Source organism: Marmota flaviventris, chromosome 15 (assembly GCF_047511675.1).
Source record: "Marmota flaviventris isolate mMarFla1 chromosome 15, mMarFla1.hap1, whole genome shotgun sequence".
NCBI classification, from domain to species: domain Eukaryota; kingdom Metazoa; phylum Chordata; class Mammalia; order Rodentia; family Sciuridae; genus Marmota; species Marmota flaviventris.
In genome coordinates this window covers 21,856,007-21,877,855 of record NC_092512.1, presented here as the reverse complement: position 1 = coordinate 21,877,855, position 21,849 = coordinate 21,856,007, and the positions used below count along the sequence as shown (strand labels likewise).

The following is a 21,849-nucleotide window of genomic DNA, read 5'->3' as shown; positions in this document are numbered from 1 at the left end:
AACTGAAAGACCGCTCTCAATTCCAACAAAGGCCTGACTCCAGGTAAGATCTGTGGGCAAGTCTACCCAACCTCCACCACAAGTACCGCCCCCTTTTGCCAGAAAGCTTTTAGTGATTGGCTACTTAACCCTTCCGTCTCGCTCGCCCGGTGTGCGGTCCAATCCCGACCGGTTGCGATGGAGACAGGTTCCCAGGCTCTCTGAGTGGGCGGTGTGCCTGTGACGTTTTTACGACGTATTGCGTCACCGTGGGCGGAAGTGGCGCCGGTTGTTTTGAAATCGGCTGGCCCGGGGCTTTCGAGTTCCTTCCCACGCAAAGGCCCGCCGTGTCCCAATTCCGGCCGGTCCCCTGACCACCTGCCTTTGTGCTCCTGCAGGCCGGGGGTCGCAGCCGCGCCATGTCCACCCCTCCGTTGGCCGCATCGGGGATGGCGCCGGGGCCCTTCGCCGGACCCCAGGCTCAGCAGGCCGCCCGGGAGGTCAACACGGCGTCGCTCTGCAGGATCGGGCAGGAGACTGTGCAGGACATCGTGTACCGCACGATGGAGATCTTCCAGCTCCTCAGGAACATGCAGGTGGGCGTGCGACACGGGCAGCTAGCGGGGTGCTTCTGGGAGTGAAAGGCTGGGCGTCAGTGGCGCTGCCCTGGGCAAACCTCAAGTGTAGGTCACCCCGTGTACACCCAGAAATGTCCCCCAAGGATGTGCCAGCCTCCAAATATCTGTAGGGGTGATGTTTTCCAGACCAGATTGCTCTACGATCGAAGCCACAGTTTCTAGATTCAACTGAGTTCTCTGTGTAAATCCCATACCTTTCAAGACACGGTGGGTCGCACTTCACTTCCTTCTTCAGATTATTCGAAAAATTTTTCCAGCAGAAATTTTCCTGTGGAGAGGAGGGCAGTTCAAGGAGTTGAAGAATTCACATTTTGCTAAACAACAAAAAAAAAAGGCCTTTCCTTTTCTTGGCACAACTAATATACAATAAAACTATGTTCATTTAAATGAATGGACTTGTGAAACCGACACCACAGTCAAAATAGTGAACCTGTCGCCCCTAAAAGTTACCTCGTGCCCCTGTGAAATCTTTGCCTCCCATTCTCCTTCCTCGAGTAACCACCGTTTTCTGAAATTTTTGTTTTCTAGAGTTATATAAATGAAATAATACTGTATGTAGGCTTCTTTTGTCTGGTTCTTTGCCTCAGCGCTCATCAATAAGTCATTCCTTTTTATCGCCAAGTAGTGGTCTATTGTATGAATATGTCACAGTTTGTTCATCTGTTGATGGACGTTTGGGTTGTTTCCACCTGGGGGCCATTGTAAATAAAGCTGCTATGAATGTTTGCTTACAAACCTTTGTGTGCACATGTTACACTTTTTCCTGAATGGATATTTTAGGGGTGTAACTGCAGAATCATAGGTTATATCTCTGTTTAACATCTTAAAAAATTTTCCAAAATAGCTGACCTATTTATATTTCAATTTGCACCTTTCAAATTTCCTAGTTACTCCTTATCCTCATCTGCACTTGTTGTTATATGTCTTTTTTGCTTTGCAGATACTTCTACCAGTGTTTGGCTCCTCTTTTCATTCTCTTCATATTACTTTTAAAGAACAGACATTTTTAATTTTGATGGAATTCAACTTGTTGATTTGTTCTTTTCAGAGTTTGGTTTTGGTGTCATACCTAGGAAATTTTTACCTAGCCCAAAATGACAAATATTTTTCCAATGCTTTCTTCCAGAAGTTTTGTAGTTCTAGTTTTCATATTTAGGTTTATAACCTGTATTAGGTTAATTTGGGGGGGGGGGGATTATAGTAATAGGTATGAGTCTAAATCCATTGTTTTCCTTTTAGGTATCCAATTGATGTACCACATTTTGGATAACTGGATAATTTTTTTTTTTTATTTTTTGCCTTGCCAAATATTGAACCCAGGGTTTCACACAATCTAGGCAAGTGCTCTACCACTGAGCTACATCCCCAGCCCTGGCTGATCCATTTTTAATGCTTGCTTATCTGCATGCTATGAGATGCTGATTTCTTGTTTGACAGATGAAGATTTTGTAGTTAAGAGAGTTAAAGTGACATACCCAGAGCTGGTCGGTGGTAAATTTAAAGCCAGGTTTTCAGATTATTAAAGTTTTATTTCTATGAGTGCCTAGCACATATTTTATTGCCTTCTTTTTTTAAGTGGTTAGGAGTTTTTCTCCTGATTTTATGAGTAACTCTGTTTTGTGAAAATTTACTTTACCTTTACCACTGAGCTAAACCTCAGTCCTTTGTATTTTTTTAGTTTGAGACAGGGCCTCACTAAGTTGCTGGGGCTGGCCTCAAATTTCCTGTTCTCCTGCCTCAGCCTCCCCAGTCACTGGGATTAGAGGCATTGTGCCATTGTGCCCAGCTTTGTGGAAGTCTTAAGACCATTATCAATAAGTGAGTGTGAAATATAATACAAAGAAAATTCAAGAGAAGATCAAAACTCTTTAGCAGTTATTTTAAAAATAGATTCATATCTAAAATGGTTAAGATGTGAATTAAATGATGTCTTAGAGTTTAGCATATAATGTATTTTTTGATTTTTAACCTGCTGTATGTAAAGTACTAAATTAGGGCCAGAAGAGGAAATAGCTATCATCTATCAAGTACTTTTCTTGGTGAAATATACAGTTGTAGAGACATTTTCAATAAATATTTTTATCCATATTTAACAGTTAAGGGAAATGAGCTTTGAAGAGAGAAGTAACTTCCTGTTAACTTCCTTATATTATAAATTTGCTATCAAATTGTCTATATTATTAAAAGAGATACAATGCAGGTCATGCCCACATAGAACTAAACTCTTTCACAGTGTGTTATCAATTACTATTCCATGTGGATCTATATTCAAAGCTAATTGGTAGGGGGCTAGGATAGTTATTTGCATGGTCTGACTTACCTGAGGCCCTGTGGAGCACATTGCAGTTGACCAAAAAGGTAACAACAGTGTGCCCCTTCCTTTCTAAAACTCTGTAAGAAGAGGTAAAAGGATGCTCTTAACTGCATATCATCTGGTTATTTTTTAATGCAGTGGCTCCCTCATCCACATTTTGAGTTATCCATGGTCAACCATCATCCAAAAATGTTAACTAGGCCTTTTGAGAAAGAGAGGGAGTGTTAGCTTTCCATTGTTGTGACAAAATACCTGAGAAAATCAATTTAAGAGGAAAGAGATTTATCTTGGCTCACAGTGTGAGAGGTTTCAGTCCATGTCACTTTCAGTGTATTGATTCTGGGCTTGTGGTGAGGTAGACCCTTATGGCAGGGAGCATGTATTTGAGAATAGTTGCTCAGTTCATTGCAGCTAGGAAGCAAAGAGAATGCACAAGAGAGGAAGGCAACAAAATATACCCTTCCAGAGTCCACCCTCCTGACCTACTTCCTCTAGATAGACCCCCACCTCTAAAGGTTGTGCCACTTACTAATAGTGCCACAGGTTGGCAACCTGGGCTTTAGCAGGTAACCTTTTGGGGACATTCAGATCCATACCATAACAGAAACCACATTTTCATGATATTTATAACAATATATTGTTATAATTATTCTATTTTACTTGTTGTTCATGTACTGTGCCTGATTTTTTAATTAAATTTTCTCACGTGTTTGTATATGTAAGAAAAACTAGTATATATAGAATTCTGTACTATCGCTGGTTTCAGGCATCCACTGGGGATTTTTGGAAAGTATTCCTCTCTGAGAAGAAAGAAAACTACATTTTTTTAACCATTCAGATTTGAAACCATCCTCTGTATTATTAATCCATAAAGGTAGAGTGGTGTAGTACAAACTGCTAATGTTGTTTCCAAGCATTTATTTTAGAGAAATGGTTTTTTAGATGTTAGGTGTCTGTTTTCTGCTTAAGAGTCTGATGAAAACCATGGGCTCTTCTAAGAAAAATGCAAAAGCACATTTTGAAAATAAGTTTGGGGAGTTAAAGAATATATCCCCAATTATCCCTAAATCCCTGATTAAGATTCCTTGTGAAAAAAATGGCATTGCTTTGGTTCTGTTTATTATCCTGTAAATCTCTTATTTTATTTTTGGCATACATAATACATTCAGAATTCAGAAATAAAACAGAACGTTTTCCCTCCCATTCCTATTAAGTTGGTACCGAATCCATCTCTGCTGGCAGTGGTTGTTAACAATGCTTACTTCTAATGTTGTGTATCCTTCCAGATATTTTTTGCTTATTTAAGCAAATGTGTATATATATTTTTCATTTCCCCCTTTTGCACTGATAGTAGTATATTATACACATTTTGAATCTTGTTTTTTACATCGAGTGTATCTTGATACTTATTCATGTCTGTACAGAAAGGTCTCCCTTTTGCTTTTTGTAGTATATGTTGTTCTGCTGCATGGAAATCCTATAATTTATTAAAACTTTTCTCTAGTGAGACCATTTATACTGCTTTTAATTTCTCACTGTTAGGCTGCAGCAAATCATCTCCTACACAAATGTGCAAGTATGCTTTAGGATACGTTTTTGAAATAGCTGTGTGCTTATCTAATTAGATAAGTTTTGATGAATTGTCCTCCACAGGGATTGTACTAGTTTATGCGACCATATCTTGACTAAGACCAACACAGTATATTATTAGTTTTGGATCTTTGATCGCTTGATAGATAAAAATTTTACCTTATGTTTCTCTTAATTTGATTAATTTGACTATTTCTTTATAAATGTACAAATCACTTATACTTTCTTTATGCTAAATGTTTATATATGTTATTTGCCCATTTTTTTCATCATTTTTGTGGAACATCTTTTTTACTCTGTTCACCAGTTTGTAGGAACTTGCTATTTATGATATAACTTGCAAACATATTTTTTCAGTCTTTTGATGTTTTGTTGTTATTTATTTATTTGCTCTGCCTATGGTAGTTTTTGCTATGCATGCTTTTGAAAAAATGAATTTATTTATCTTTAAGGGCTTCTAGATTCTATGACTGGTTAGGAAGGCCTTCCCTGCTTCAAAATTAGGAAGAGTTCTGGGGGTTTTTTGTTTCAGTTTTTTGCTTTTAAAACTTTGGTCATTATGGAATTTATCCTATTGTAAAGTGTGAGGTATGGCCCTAGCATTACTTTTTTCAAAAGGCCGATGAATTCATTTTCCTCCTCCATCCATTCCTATGCTACTATACACAAATGACTCTATTTTTGAAACGTTCTATTCCACATATCTGTCTGTCTTTTAAGGATTAAAGCCAAATTTTTAAAATATTTCTTGATGCTTTCTTCTGTTTACATTTATTTTTTAAATTTATTATTAAATTTTTGAGTTGTAGATGGACACGATACTTTTATTTTATTTTACTTTATTTATTTTTATGGTGCTGAGGATTGAACCTAGTGCCTCACACATGCAAGGCAAGCACTCCACCACTGAGCTACAACTCCAGCCCTTCATTTATTTTTCAGAGTATTCCTGGCTCTTCCTGCTTGTTTAATTTTCTCTGTGTTAGAATGAACTTTAGTTGTAAGAAAAACCTATCAGTGTTTTCTTTAGATTTATTAAACCTAGAAAGATATCATTATGATGTTGAGTCTTAATAAACCAGCCAAAGACATGGAATATCCTTTATTTCCCTAAGAAACATGTTAAGTTTCATTTTTATTTTTATTGAAATTTGTTCCTAGATCTTTAATCATTTTTGTCACCATTATTATGGCCATTTTCTTTGGGTTTATTTTTATAGATAAAAGCAAAGCCATTTCTTTTTCTCTATTATTTTTGTACTCATCCCCTTATTGAATTATTTTAATTTTGGTAGTCATTATCATTTCATTTATAAATAGTGACTATTATACAGCTTCTTTTTATTGTTTCAACCTCCCCCTTACATTTTCTTCTCTGATTATATTAGCTACCACCTCTAGAACAGTGTTCATTAGTAGTATTACTGGTCTTAGTAGACATCCTTTTCTGTTCCAGACTTTAGCAGAATGTTTCTGATATTTTCACATTAACCATGTGCTGAGTTTTTAACTGAGATGAATATATTTTATTATACTGAGGAGTCTTATTATGTTTTATATTTATTTTAAGTGTGGATATTGAATTTAGTTGAATGCTTTTTTAGTGTCTAGATGTATGATGATGTTTATCGCCATCTATCCAAACTGGTGACCTATGCTGGGTTCACAAAATCTGACTATTCCAATAATTTAAGAAAACAGTGAAGAAAGCACACAAACACACAGAAGTACCTTTTCCAAATCAGGGGCGGCTCTGTGACCTTAGGGATCCGTGGAAAGAGAGAAAGCCACTGGAATTCTTTATTCATATACAGGGGACACACAAGGGGAGGTTCCATGGAACATTCTATCCCAAAAAGGGCAAAGGGGTAGGATTACAAAGGAACAGTGGGTGTAATTCAGCCCCATCTGGTGATGCCCACTCCTGAAGCCACACCTTCCTTATCTGAGCAGAGGTAAAGCACAGTGTATTACGGGGTGCAATAACTGTTCAGCACCCCTTTACTCAGGACTTACAGGTGCACACATAGCTTCTGTCCAGAGTGGCTTCTGACAGATGTATTTATGTTTTCATCCACAGTCATGAGTGAGATGATTATTGATGAGCTTTTCAGCTGAGGAGTGAGATCAAGGGATCTTCAAGGCTGTTACCATGTATGCTATGTAATATGGTAACCTCATTTCTTTCATGTTGACTGCTACCCCAGTTTCCAGAACAATGTCTCACACATTTAAAGTATGCAGGGGGCTGAGGCTATAGCTCAGTTGGTAGAGTGTTTGCCCTGCATACACAAGGCCCTGGGTTCAATCCCCAGCACACACACACACACACACACACACACACAAAAAGAATGGAGGAATTTTTTGAATCAATTTTTCCTTTCTTGAAGAAGCTGCTATAAAACTAATATTGAAATTGACTAAGTTAGGCAAATTGGAGGGGGATTCTTTGCATTTCTAAAGGATTGACAGATTTTATCAAGAGTTCTTTCGTGAGACTTCTCATTGAAGGGTTAAGTGTAGATTTGTGGATAAAATAACTCATTAAAGTAAAATAATTCAGACTGTATGTTAAAACCTATGGATGTGTTTGCACTATACTGCATGTGGTGATACAAATATAAGTGTCAGCTTTATTAAATAGAAAATAGGGGCAAAGTATTAAATGTAGTAAATGCCACAAGAAAGGTACGAAGTGCTTCTCTATACAAGATAAAATCATTATACTCCTTACTATCATCCACACATGAAAGCAGGGGTATACTTAAATTTTCTCTGAATTGTTAGTGTCTGGGAAAGTTCACACATTGAGAATTCATGGTAAGAAATCTTCCAAACTTTCCCCTGGGTTTTGCTAGCTGAACCCTTAGTAATATGTCCTTTTAGAGTGGGTTGCCTTTGATAGTATACCACATTACTTTGAAACATGCAAAGTGTTTTAATACTTGAGAATTTCTGAAAAATCTTAATAATATTTCAGATAATTTAAGATGATATACTTCCTTTCAAACCATTGTATTTGGAATGGGAAATTTGGAAAATGAGAAAAAAGAAATTAATTATTCAAGCCTATCTTATATGTCTTTTATCAACAGTTTACTTTTATGCAGTACTTAAAATTTTTGTTAGCTTTACCTATTAAAAATCTTAATTTACATTTATTTTCATTGTTCTGTTTTGCCTGCTAAGCTGCCAAATGGTGTCACTTACCACACTGGGACATACCAAGACCGGTTAACAAAGCTACAGGATCATCTTCGCCAACTTTCCATTCTCTTCAGGAAGCTGAGATTGGTTTATGACAAATGCAATGAAAACTGTGGGGGAATGGATCCCATTCCAGTAGAGGTAATTTTTTGTGAGATGGGCGTGAATATGAGATGTAAGATAGTGGCGGGACATTTGTAGTTTTTTTTTTTTCTCTCTCCTTTTCAGTATTTCCTTTCAGTATTTTCAGATTTTGAATTTTTATTGGTTTCCCTTTTAACCAGAGAAGATGAAAATATGATATATATGTGCTATATTTTCACATTAATAATTTCTTCTAGACTTAACTTCAAGGCTGCTTGTGGCTTTTGTTGGTGGCATTAGGAAGAAAGGGCTGTCTATGACAATTTTTGTCATGGTTGTCAGCATCTCCTTTTATTTAAATCAATGCATGATTTTTTTTTTTAAGTAGGAGTTTTAATAGTGTTATAAAATACCTTTAAAATGGTTTTCATGAAAGTTTTTTACAGTTAAAAGATTTTTAATCAGTATTGATTTAGGTTTGATTTGTAGTCAGGTGGAAGCACTCTGTTTGAAACATATGATTTCTAAATTTAGTCTTGGGTTACAGATATATTTAGTTAACTAGGTGTGTTTATTTCTCTAAGTAGCATTTTCCTGTTGACATATCTTTGTCACCTCACGTAGCTGGGAAGCTTGTATGTTCTCTCACTACCTGTAAAGGACAATTTTGAGTGATCAGTATGTAAGAGATGAACAGAGAAAGAGTTAAATGCAAAACAGCCTAAAAAAGAAACGGTCAAAGATGTGAGAGGAAGATCAGGAATGTGGTTGACATTGTCAGATGTTCCAGAGGTTGAGGAAAATTAGGAATGAAAACTGTCCCCTGGGTTTTGCTAGCTGAAAATCATTGGTACATTTGAGTAGAGTGAGCTTTGGAGAAACATGTAGCATGAAGTTAGATCACAGTGATTTGAAGATTAAACAGGAAGTAAAGAGCTGGAACCAACAATTAGAGAAGCATAAATAAATAAAAAAGGAAAGAAGTAGATGGAAGGAAAGATGGGAGCAAGAGTTTGGGGAGTTTTTGCTCTCAAAATGGAAAAGACTGGAACATATTTAGATGATAAAGGAGGAAAAGTGTAGGGAGAGACTGAAGGAAGAGGAATGAGTGAAGACAGGGCAGAAGAATCAGCACAGACTGCATGCACATTAATTATCTGAAGAAGGAAGGACAGCTCTGTATTAGGAGAGCAAAGGGACAAAGAGTGAATGTAGATATGGGTAAGTTTGTATTTGTCCCAAGAACAGGAAGAAGTTTGGAGAGGCAGCTGCCACTTTGACCAGTTATATTCTTCTGGCCTGTTCCCACATACAATACCAGATGGCGGAAGCTGTTAATTCCTGAATTCTGCAGGGGGCTTCTTTAGTGGACTTCATCACAAACCACACACATTTAATTATAATTCTGCTATTAGTTTCACTGATTTGTAAATTTGACCTAACAAAAAGAGATTCTTGACAATGAAAAGATGTTAAGACATCTAGAAATTTGCATGCATACTGAAGTTTCAGATGGCATGTTAATGTAATCCATGCAGTTCTTTCCTTCTAGTAAAGAGGAAGGAAAGAGCCCATCTTATTTATCTCAAACTGTAACTCACAAATCTTACTTGACTTTAGTTTTGCAGTGTCTTATCCAGTGTCTGCCAATCAAATATTTGCTGATTGAATGAGTAAGATATTATTTAATTATATGTGACAACCAGTGTTATAAAGGCCTTTTGCAAAAGAAACCCAAAGGGTAATATATAGAATGCATCAAAATGATAAACTTCTAAAACTGCTATTTCAGGTAATTGTCAGAATTGAAATTTATTTTTAAACTACTAAAAGTATGAAAATTGGCATTAATCTGATACATCCTCTATACCAGTCTAATTGGACAATTCAGATCACATTTTTTATTTTTAACTTTTGTTCCTCACTCTTTAGCAACTTATTCCATATGTAGAAGAAGAAGGCTCAAAGAATGATGATCGGGCTGGCCTGCCACGTTTTGCTAGTGAAGAGAGACGAGAGATTGCCGAAGTAAATAAAGTGAGTTATTCATCTGTATGTTGTACATTTAAGAACTCTTGATAAAAAAATACTAACAAGTCCATTGTAACTCAAAACATAATTTAAATTGTAGAATTACATAATATTGTTTTTGTGGCAGACTCATCCTATTTAGAATGAAGAACTAAGGTAAGTAGAAATGTCTGAAGAGACACAAAATTCATTCAATAAAATTCTTAAAGAACCCCACAGATCTCCATGACAACCCATTTACTTTTCTCTTTTCTAAGCACAAGTCTACCTTGCTGTGTATGACATATTTTGAGCAGCAAATGATAAAAATTTACAAATAGGAAATGTGAATATCTCAATGCCGGAATAAGAAAGTGAGAATTAGCAAAGCATTAATTTGTTGCCCCCCCAAAAGTTCCTGACTGGAATGCATTTATTGCCCAATACTTTTAAAAGTTCAGAAGACAGTGTTCAGATAGTTCTCATGCAACACACAGAACAATAGGGAGAGTTGTCAGTTCATTCTGTGCAAATGTGACCTAAACTTACCAAAACCTAACAGAAGTTACACAGTGAATAGAACTACCAACCTCCCTCTTTCACTTGTAAATTCAGCTCACTTCTCTGACATTCTGTATTCTGGTTAGTAGGATACATCAGTGTATTAACAATACATCTTAGCTAAAAATGATTTTCTGAGGTTCATAAGCATAATTTCAATATATATATGTAATATGTAATGTCAGTAGATAACACTGAAAAATATTTTCTCAGGTGTCTGAAAGACATTTGATAGACATCAATACCAGTTGCTAATCCAAAGAGCACTGAAAACAATTAGCAATATAGTTTCTTTTCCATCTTTTAATTTCAGATAAATAGCCAACAATTTTTATACAGGTGAAATAAAGAAGTATATTCCTACCAAAAATTGGCATAAAATAAGTTGCTGTATACACTAATGTTTAACATTATTTTTGAAGTTTTAGGCAGTACAAAAAGACAATAAACAAATGTTAGGACATAAGAGTTGTAATATTATCTACAGGCTTATTAAAATGCTCAAAGAAATTCATTTGATAAAGAGTCTGTAAAAGTTCCATAAAATGGCTTAATACGAGATTGACACCAGGCTCTTATAATGCTGTAAACCAATTAGATTATAAGGTTTTGTTCACAATTACAAGAAATATTGAGTAGATAGGGATTACATCAATAATATGTGTGACAAACCTTACTATGATACATAAATACATTTAAATAATTAAAGAGCATACAGAATTTTGAGGAGGGCAGTGGGTATTATAAAAATTCCAACATTGATCATTTCATTGTTTGATTAACAAACTATGAAGGCAGTAACAGTCCAGATCCAAACAGGACTTTTCTCAAAATCATACAGAAGTAGGAATTTATTTTAGTGCAGTGCCAATCAAGAAATAAATCCCCAAAAAATCCAAATGAAATTTTTTTTCTTGAAAATAAAATTTCTAAGAAAATTTTGATGAAAACAACGAAGTAGAATACTTTAAAAATTAAAATGTAATATGAAGATATTATAAAGATAGTAATTAAGCATGTAATACTGGTATAAATGCAGACAGATTAGTAAAATAATAGCCAAAAAATAGCCTTCCCATTGACTATGACAGAAGGAGGATTGTATAGAAAATCCATCTTAAAAAATAGGAGAGGAGAAACTAAACTAAACTAAACTACCTTTTACATTATATATCACATGTATCAAAATGAATTTCAGAGTTGAAAATAACATCTTCATAATAAAATATTAGACAATTAAAATAAATATGTATTTCAAAACCTAGGAGAAAGGAAAACTTGGACTTTATGTCATAAAGTATAGTAGCTTTGTTTTAAAAGGTGAAATGCAGCTTAAGAAGAGTATTTCCCACAAATATGATAGTAGTCATGACAATTACAGCAAAGAACTCACAGAAGGAGATTGGTTAAAAATGAAAAGGGGACTAGGAACTTTTAATACATGGTGCTGGGCTGGGGTTATAGCTCAGTTGGTAGAGTGCTTTCCTCGCATGCACAAGGCCCTGGGTTCAATCCCCAGCACCACAAAAAAAAAAAAAAAAAAAAAAAAAAAGATAGTGTTTGCTACTCTAAAGATGTGAGACATTTATTTGTTAAGAAGTGACATATTTCCATTAATAATATGTATATTTTTTACTGCCTCTGCTCTCCTGAGGTCACCGAATCCAGCTATTGTGCTTCCCTTTGCAGGAGGCCTCCTGTTCCTAAGAGGGCAGGATGGGAGAAGGTGCACAGCCACCTGGTGACCAGGAGGGCAAGTTTGTGAGGCGCCTCGGGCTCTTCTAGTGGTACACCTCTATGAACCCCACCGCCAGTTATCATCCCAGGCCACCTGGGTGCCCTTGACATGGTGCTTGTCCCTCATTCTCTGGGGTGGTTCAGCCCTATTCTCAGTGGCAGACTCCTGCACCCTTTGGGTTGTAGACGCCTCCTCTCTGCCAAGTCATTGACTACCCCCTTCTTTTCTATTCATCCTAAACTTTACCTTCTTGCATCTGCTGCTCTTTCCTCTCTAGTAACTTTTCTCCCTATGAGTGGCTGGCTTTTTTTTCCCCCCACCTCTGCCATTTTCATTAAGGCTTTCAAAAAAAGAAGAGATACATATGTGTATCTTGACCACAATATTTTTCTGGGTCAAGTGTTTTTTCAATGCACCAAAAAATACGCAGCATTTCAATAGATAGCCAGCATTTCTGAAGTTTATTTATGTAATAAAATTCAGTATTCCAAATGTTATTTTCCCATATAATTCAGATGTTAAACCAGGTTCTGCTTTAACTTCAGGAAATACTTTTTGTTATATTAGTCAATTGCTGTTACAATGAGTAAAGAATGAATTTAGATATTTTAAATTAATCAGATTAAAATCCACACTCTGAATTTCTAAGGCAGTTGTTTTTTAAAAGAAAACTTAGGGGGAAAGTATCTTGTCTTGAGGAGCATGGGTAAGTGCTCATCCACTGGCCTCAAAGCACTCTTGTACTTGCTGGGTTTCTTCTTATTCCTGTATTTTGAGAAAGCACTGAAGAATTAGGTGGTGGGCAGAGGTGAAAGTTGGGACACAGCTGAGATCACTTAAAGTTTAGTCCCCCAAAAAAGCAGAAAGAAAGTAAACTGCTGAAAAGCAAGTTAATACCAATAATTCATGAAATTCTTTTCCTCCAACTTCTTTACACCTTGTATCTCCCTTCTAAAATATAGGGTTAAAATATATTATCAACATTTTTTAAGATATGGAGCTCATGATTTATTGGTACATGTATTTTTGCCTCAATGGCACTCATATCTGAGAGTATTTATGTGAAAACTATGTTAATTTAAGTAGCTGCCTTTGGATGACAGATTTCTTAATTTAATTGTTTAATCACATGGATGCTCTTAAAAATAAAAGGTTTTAATTTGTCAAGTATTGTTGAATATCTGTATTCATAAATTTTTGTCATTTCTATGTTAATCAAAGTACATTCTTATTATGGACTTAAAGTTTGCTTTTTGTTCATATACTTAGTAGGTACTAGAGTTTTAAAGTTTACAGAATTTTGCTAGTGTTTCATCAGCTTTCTGTTACAGTAACAAATATAGGAAATAAATCAGCTTCAAAGGAAACGTTTATTTTTCGGCTGACAATTTTGCAGCTTTCAGGCCATGACTAATTGCCCCCATTGCTTTGGGACTGCCTGTAGTGGCATAATACATCATGGAGCATGTGTTGTAGTACACACATTCACCTCTTGACAAGGTAGGAAAGAGGCAGAGAGGAGGAGACCAGAATCCCACAGTCCCCTTCAAGGGCTCGCCCCTCCCAGTTACCCAAAACTTCACCACCCTCCACCTTCATCGCCTAGCTAAGGGTTAGGGACCAAGCCTTTAAGAATTGGGCCTTCAGGAGACACTTATCCAAACCACTGCAGCTATCTACACTGAAGCATCCAAAATATTTCTTGCCTACTTTGGTGTGGAGTATAAAAATGAAGAATTTTTAATAATGACCATCTCTTTTTTTAATACCAAATGGCAATATTAAACAACAACAAAAAGAAGTTTGGAAATGATTGCCAAGGATTTTTGTTTTCTTGTTTTTTTCCATTTTTCTAGATTTGGGGGAAGCTTTATATTTTGCTCTTTGTTTGAATAATCAAATATTCAAGTGTTTGAGTGCTTTCTGTGTACAAGGCATTCTCCCAAATATCAGAATTTCTACCATGAACGAGCCTGAAGTGTTGTCTGCCCTCAAGCATGGTTCAGATGAAAGGACAGGTTTCTGCTTAGAGAACCTAAGGCTCTCTAATGGAAAGCAGCCCCTGTTTCATGTACTCATGTCATGTTTTGATGGATCTTTGTAGAAACATCAGTATCACACCATATTTTTAATACATTGGCATTTACTTGTATTAAATAACTAAGTTGCTTTATACATCTATGATCAGTAATAGAATTGTTTCTCATATTCAATTAAATATCTTCAGCTTTATTGTAATGCATATTTTTTATTCTGAATAAAATGAATATTTTTATACTCCTTATTTCATCCACAATTGGTCATTTTCAATATTGCTATATCATCTACACGAATTGTACCAAACAGACTAGGTGTGTTTGCTGTCTAGTTTCTAACAATGCATGTTAGCTACTATAGCACCTGAAACTTTTTTTTTTTTTTTTTTTTTTAATTTTTTATTGTTGGCTGTTCAAAACATTACATAGTTCTTGATATATCATATTTCACAATTTGAGCACCTGAAACTTTGAGGCCCACTGTTGATGTACATAAATCATCAGATAACAAAATGGCCTGGTTTTATTCGCTTTTTTTGGTTTAAATACTTTTCATTTTTTCTTTATATATCCTGGAATCTGTAAGCCCTGATGCCCAAGTAAAGGATAAATTCTTGTTTCAGAGTTTATGCTTTAGGGACATCAAAATATGTTTTATTTTGCTTAAGGCTATTCTGTTAATGGTAAAATAAAATTGAAAGAGATAGTAGGCAGCATTTACAGGGTTGACATATAATTGAGTCCAGGCATTTAGAAATTAAAGCGTTTTGGGTCAAGTGTCACATCCTTTGTATGAATATTAAATTACATGGTGTGACTTAGCATAAACATATTCTGTAAGTATCTACTCTGCTTACACATTCACCTGTTAATGTAACGAATTAGGCACAGCTGATGGATTTTGAAAATAGCAGCTGTCAACCTCTGTTAAAATCAATCAGTGGCAAGATTGTATATATTAAATCCTATATCATGTCATGAAAATTTATTTACAATTTAACCACTAATAAGCATAACTGTCAGCTCTGCTGTTGATAGTTTCATGATGTGTTTTGACTCTAGATATTTTACTTGTATGCTAATTTTTTAATTTGAAACTTTATGGCATCTTTGAAAAAAACTATCCAAGTACTTTATATCATACTTTAAAAAAAAAATCTTTTACTACTGTCTAGACTTCAATATTAATTTGAAAATACTCTTACTTAATTTTTTAGGAATTAATGAGGTGTTAAAAAGAAAATAAACCAGTATATTAGAATTTATATTTCCAAGTGAATTTTCTTGAAAGTAGTCTTTTCGGTAGACTTTACATTTATTCCAATAATGGTATCATTGTGTGAGCCATCTGCAAACCCTGTTCTGATACTGATATACATTCTGTTTTTAACCACTCAGCCCAGCCCTTAGTTTGCCTTTTTTTCCCCATTTTAATGTTTTTATATATATATAAAGATGTATGTATAATAAATCAAAATATAATTTTATTAATTCTAGTTCCTATTGTCTTTTTTTTTCTTTTTTTGTTTGTTTTTTTGGTACTGGATATGGAACTTAGGAACATTCAACCACTAAGCCACATCCCCAGCCCTATTTTATATTTTATTTAGAAAAAGTCTCACCGAGTTGCTTAGCACCTTGCTGTTGCTGAGGCTGGCTTTGGGGATTACTGGCATGTGCCACTGCGCCCTGTTAGTTCTAGTTACTTTCTGAATATTCAGTCACTGAGCTTATTTACCAGACTGGGCCTTTGAATGGATTTTAGCTGTGTCCAGCACATAAAACCCTCCTCTTTCTCCGTTGTCATGGGCACAGTTTGGTCCAAGGTATTTTGGAGAATCCATTCCACTAGAGGTTAATCTTTTCATTACAGTTTAATCATCTCTTTTGTCTTTCAAGAATTTTAATGGGTCCCATTACCTACTGCCAAGCCCAAATGTATCCTCCTTGCACTCTTAGCTCACCACTAACTCTTCTAGACCCCGAACAAAAGTATTTTTCCTGTTTGCTGACCTTTTCAATCAGGCAGTGCCTTATCTTTTAGAGTTCCAGAGCATCTGATATTTTTCCTCTGCCATCCACCTTACCAGGTAATAGTCTAAGCATTTGGTCACTATGCTTAAACTTCCTCCTACTTGATGATGAAGTTCTGAAACTTTCAAAAGTGATTAGATCATTCAGAACTTAATAATTCAAATTAGTTTTTTAGAAGTCAACTTACATTCTCTTCCTTTTATTCTTACTCAGTAGCTCTTGTCTTCAATCTGTCACATGCCTCTGTAACCACTTGTCCTCTTATGTGTGGGTGTACAGAAAATACAGGTGGCAGGGACCTTAGATTCTGTAGTCCCATTTTATTGATGAGATTGCTGAGAGGAAATTTATCTGAGATCGCATAGCAAGGTAGAGGCAGAGTTAGAACTGTGACTGGGATTGCCAGTCTCTCAATACTGCACCTTTGTTCCTTGGTTTCTCTGTGGTGCTTCTACCCTTGGTGGATGCAACTGTCTCTAGGATGAAAAAGACTTTATAAACTTGGCCATTCCTCATCTGTCACCTAATCTGGGTCAACTTTACTTGATAGTATATACACTGCTTCAATAACTGACTTCCAAATAGTTGGGATGATACAGCTTGGAAGATGGGTCATCTGAAAACTGAGTGAAGAGACTGAGTAGCTAAAAGTACCAAGGTTCTCTTCCTAAAGGCCATGTTAAAAGTGAGGCTCAGAGTCAAACCCGTGTTCTGTATGGTCAGATGTGTTAGGACTGTGCTGTGCTAATTCTTTCAAATATGAATTAAATTTAACATTATTAAAGATTATTAAAATCTCTGTGAATTCTTTTTCTTTTTTCTAGTAGTACTTTTTTTGTCTTCCCTTTTAACCATTTCATTCCTGTAACTTCTCTAACTCTGGATAGAAATAATATAAGCAACTTAGTTTGCATATATTAAATTTTAGCTTTTTGTTTGTTTTTTGTTTTGAGATGCTAGGGATCAAACCCAGGCCCTTATGCATGTCAGGCAAGTACTCTACTGCTGAGTCACATCCCCAGCCCTTAGTTTGCCTTTTTTTTTCCCCAGTTTAATGTGTTTATATATATATATATATATATATATATATATATATATATATATATATATATATATATATGTATATATATGGATGTATGTATAATAAATCAAAATATATTCCTGTCATATACTGTCATATATATATACAGCCGTATATTTTGACATATTATACGTGGAATATAACTCATTCTAATTAGAATCCAGTTCTTGTAGTTGTACATGATGTGAAGTGTCACTGGTTGTGTATTTATATATGAACACAGGAAGCTATGTTAGTTTGCTTTTTAATGAAATCAAAACTGAGATTTTTTAGACCTTTTGTGATGATATATACTAGATTACCTGGAGGTAGTTTAATATATCTTTAAAATAAACTAATTAAATAATGTATCTCCAAATGTAATGTTTCCAAAAAGTTATGGAATAATAATGATTGTTGTTACAATAACTAGTAAACACTAACTAGAAGCTCCTTATTATTTTCTTGTTTTTCCTAAGCAAATATTTACCACATAGGACTTGAAGAATGTTTAAAATGAATTGTATAGACTCTAATCTAGTAGAACCCAAGAATATGCACCTGCCACATGTAGTCTAGGCCTGCAGCAGATCTTAGTTGTGAAGATCATTGCACTTAACTCTGTGCCATTCTGTCTTTGTTTTCAGAATTGGAAATAGATTACACTCCATGCTATGGGCAAACAGTGACTTCTCCCACATTTTTGAAAGACCAGTTGCATCAGGCATTCTATTTTTAATTATAGTTTTATATTGATGGTTTACATTTTGTTCCTATCACTAACATTTGTTGAATGCTTACTTACATGCCAGGCAGTTCTGACGTTTTACATGAATCAGATCATTTAATCTTCCTAACAACTCCTATGAGATAGGTTCAGTTATTACCTTCATTTTTCTGATGTGAAAATAATTTTGGACAATGTCATCCATTTAATTAGGGAAGCAACTGAGTGTCTCAACACTCAGGAAATCTGGCTCAAGTGGGTGTTCTCTACCGTGATGAATCTAAGTACTTAGATTTTATAACAATTGAATACTTAGCTTATTTTCTTTGATGGTGGAGGTGGAAGAATAAATAGAGTTGGGGACTGGAGCTGAATTAGAATTCAAGATGCCCATCAGGGAAGATCTGGGGGCAGGAAAAGGTTGAGACCCGCCTTGCAGGATTCTTAAGCTTAACTTCTATCTGGATTGTTAGAGTCCTAGCTTACGACATTTTAATCTTCTGACTTCATGGTCTATATTTCATGAAACATTCTTGATAAATTCTTTTTGTTTTCACAGAAACTCAAACAGAAGAATCAACAGCTGAAGCAAATTATGGATCAATTACGAAATCTCATCTGGGATATAAATGCCATGCTGGCAATGAGGAACTAAACTGATATTTAAATTTCCTGCTCTACACATATTATGCTGTTGTTTTTTTCCCTTAAATATATTTTCCCTTTGAAAAAGATTATTTATCTACTTTAATTTTAGTTACTAGAACTAAAGTTCCTATATTTACATTGTGGCTTTACTGTATTCATTAACTTTTTTTTTTTTAATGCTGTTGATTCAATGAAAGAGTATTATAATAAACTGTGATAGGGCTTGAGCTTTGGTTAGTCTTCATGAATTGAATAATTGTTTATAAAAGCAAAATAAAGTTTTATATATATTTTTAAATTTGACCAATAGTTATACTCATTTCAGTTACCCTTTTAGAGTTTAAATTTATCTGTAGAGAACATCTCTACTATGGAGTAGTAACTAATGAGGATGCAGTACTATAGAGCCATAGCCCCACATTCTGGGAGGGTGTTCACTCAGAGTTGATGCCAGTTTACCCAGTCACTCATTAAACACATAGACCCCACTAACCCTCCAAATTTCAACTTTCTTTTTAGTGTATGGCAGTAGATTGAAAAAGGTAAATTCCGTTGTAACATGCTATTAGGCAAGCTAATCTCTTCTCATTGTAAAAATGATATATTCTTATTTCATCACATTCTGGCTTAAAATTTTGGTTGCAGATGTTAGACACTAAGTTCAATATAGATTAAGCCAAAAAGGGGATTTATTCCTGCAGCAAAAAAAAAAAGCAAAGATGTTAGAGAAGAGCTTCATAGAATTAAAGAAATTTGTGGAAACCAAGGCTTCAAAAATTAAAGCCAAGATTTAATGCCTCCAAGATTTTCTAAATCTTCTTCTACTTTCTGCTTGTTTCTGATGCCCTATTTCTTTTCACTGAAGACAGATTTTCTTAAAATGGCAGGAAAGATGCTCTCCACTGTCTTACCTTGATATCTTTTCTGTATCCTGATCATAAAGGATAAGCTGCTTCTTCACCAGTAAATTAAGAAATTCTCTAATGGACTCTAAAAATATTGGGTAATACAACCAACCAATGGGCCAATTATGTAAATTGGCACTATGATTAAACTAACTTAGGTAAGAAATGCATTCTTATGGCCAGAATTGACTGTGGGAGACACGGAAGATTGTACCGGATAGGGAGCAAATTTTAGAAATAAGAAAAAGGACCAACAAGGAAAGTTTTCAAGTAAAACAGTGGCAACCATGGTCTACTGATGTTCTTCATTTGTACATAATGCTATAGATATAATTCCAGTTATTCAAACTTCAAAAGCCAAAAAGCATTTGCAGAAAACCAAATGCATCATTCACTGTTATGGGGGAAATTACTGGTCTTAATTTTAATTTTTTCTTTCTGAATTTATGGGCTTCTGTGTTAGCATTTTTCTTTGCAGCTGTTTCTTTGCAGCTGCTTCAATTAATTGCTGTGTGATTTTGTCAGGTCTTGGTTAGCCTGGGGTAAAGCATGTAGGAAAAGGCTAAGAAAAAAATAAAAGGAAAGCTCCAGCATTCTGGTAAGGACATTATCTTTAAAATGATTTGGCAATCTATGGCCTTGATCATTCAGACGTTAGATCCCTTGGCACCATTACACACCAAAACCTGTTAACTTGACATTTTGATGTAGTTCCAGCTTGAGTAATCCGTTTTTCTTTCCCTAAATTCCCACTGAAGTTTAAGCTAGACAGACGAGTTTTTCAGCCCTAGACTAAAATATGTGCTTGTCCTAAAGCTTCAAGTGTTTGTTATTCTGAGTGTCCTTAAATTTGTCTAACATTACTGGATGCCTTGAATTTTTGTCTAATCCTTTAAAACAGCAGGGCATCATGAACTGATTTTTTAAGCATAAATGGAAAGAATAAGAGGTCATTTTTTTTGCATCTGATAGTCTCAAATTTTTTCTCATCTTTTTAAAATTAAAATATTAGTTATTTTTAAGTTTATATTTTTACATAAAATTGATATTATATACTAATGCAAGAGTCATACTTTCTTCCAAAAGTTCTTACTATTGCCAATACGTAATTTGCACTCCAAAAACTATTAGAAAATCAACAGATATTATAAATATCTCTGTGTTTTTAAGATCTTTATTATTCTTCCTCTGAGAGGATCACAAGACCACCAAATGGCATGCTCTTTGTTAGAACTGCCTAAACTGTTTTAACTTTTGCGGATGTCTTCCTAAGGCTTATCTCTTCAATTTTAACATGCAAAAGAATCACTTGTATTTTTTAATGCACATTTTACTACAAATATATGGAATCAACCTCTAAAATAGAGGTTTAAAAATCTGTATATTTAACAAAAGTTTTTTAGGTGATATGTTACTGGAACTGAAAAATATTGCCCTCAACAGTTTAATGAGAGTTGTAAGTACTGTAATAGGAAAGAACCTTGAAAATAGCAGTAGTGATATAAAATTAAACCCATATTCGGGCATTTTGAGTAGTTAAAAATTATATTCTATGTCAACAGTTCTCAACCATTCTTCTACAATAGAATCAACTGGGGAAATGTCAAAATTCCCTATGCCAAAGAAATACCCCAGATCAATTAAATCAGCATTCCATTCAGGCGTAAGGTGTTAAGGGTACCTTGGTGATTCCAATGTGAAGCCCAAATTAAGACCCATTGCTCTCTACAGATTTATACGCATGAAAAAAATCTTGAGCCGGGTGCAGTGGCACACCCCTGTAATCCCAGGGGCTCAGAGATGGGAGGATCTCGAGTTCAAAGCCTGCCTCAGCAAAAGCAAGGTGCTAAGTAATTCATTGGGACCCTGTATCTAAGTAAAATACAAAATAGGGTTGGGGATGTGGCTCAGTGGTTGAGTGCCCCTGACTTCAATCCCTGGAACCCACCGCAAAAAAAAAAAAAAAAAAAAAAAAAATCTTGAGGGATTTTTTTTCCAGTCATAAATATTTGGAGCAAAGAACTTACAGAGAGCAGGAATTTAAAACTCATTTATTCGTATAATTGTATTGTTTTAAAGGATGTTCTTGGATGTCAGAGCAAAGAATCCTCACTCTTGTCATCCATAAATGTAACACTACTGAAAACAGAAAATAGTTTTCAAAACAGGGGGAGGGTGCAGTCATTTGTGAGTGCACAGTACCTAAAATCTGCAGATGGCATAGCTAACAAATAAATCAATTAAAGAATGCAAAGTGTGAACAGCAACAAAAACAACATAATTGTGAATTAAAACCATGCAAACTTTAACTGTAAGCT

General features: G+C 35.1%; 1 protein-coding gene across 1 annotated transcript; it reads left to right on the top strand.

Annotated features, from left to right (window-relative positions):
* The first annotated feature begins 254 nt into the window (after nt 1-254).
* On the top strand, nt 255-18,929 carry Med30 (mediator complex subunit 30). Its single transcript, XM_027947354.2, has 4 exons — nt 255-575; nt 7,711-7,869; nt 9,745-9,849; nt 18,538-18,929. The coding sequence occupies exons 1-4, from the start codon at nt 399-401 to the stop codon at nt 18,631-18,633; spliced, it is 537 nt and encodes a 178-aa protein (XP_027803155.1). The 5' UTR covers nt 255-398; the 3' UTR covers nt 18,634-18,929.
* Nucleotides 18,930-21,849: the final 2,920 nt, after the last annotated feature.

Excerpts from the sequence above, each read along its gene's own strand:
- Med30 (XM_027947354.2), top strand. The coding sequence starts at position 399 with ATGTCCACCCCTCCGTTGGCCGCATCGGGGATGGCGCCGGGGCCCTTC. Across the intron at positions 576-7,710 it reads AGCTCCTCAGGAACATGCAG|CTGCCAAATGGTGTCACTTA; the intron begins GTGGGCGTGCGA and ends TTGCCTGCTAAG. Across the intron at positions 9,850-18,537 it reads AGATTGCCGAAGTAAATAAA|AAACTCAAACAGAAGAATCA; the intron begins GTGAGTTATTCA and ends TTGTTTTCACAG.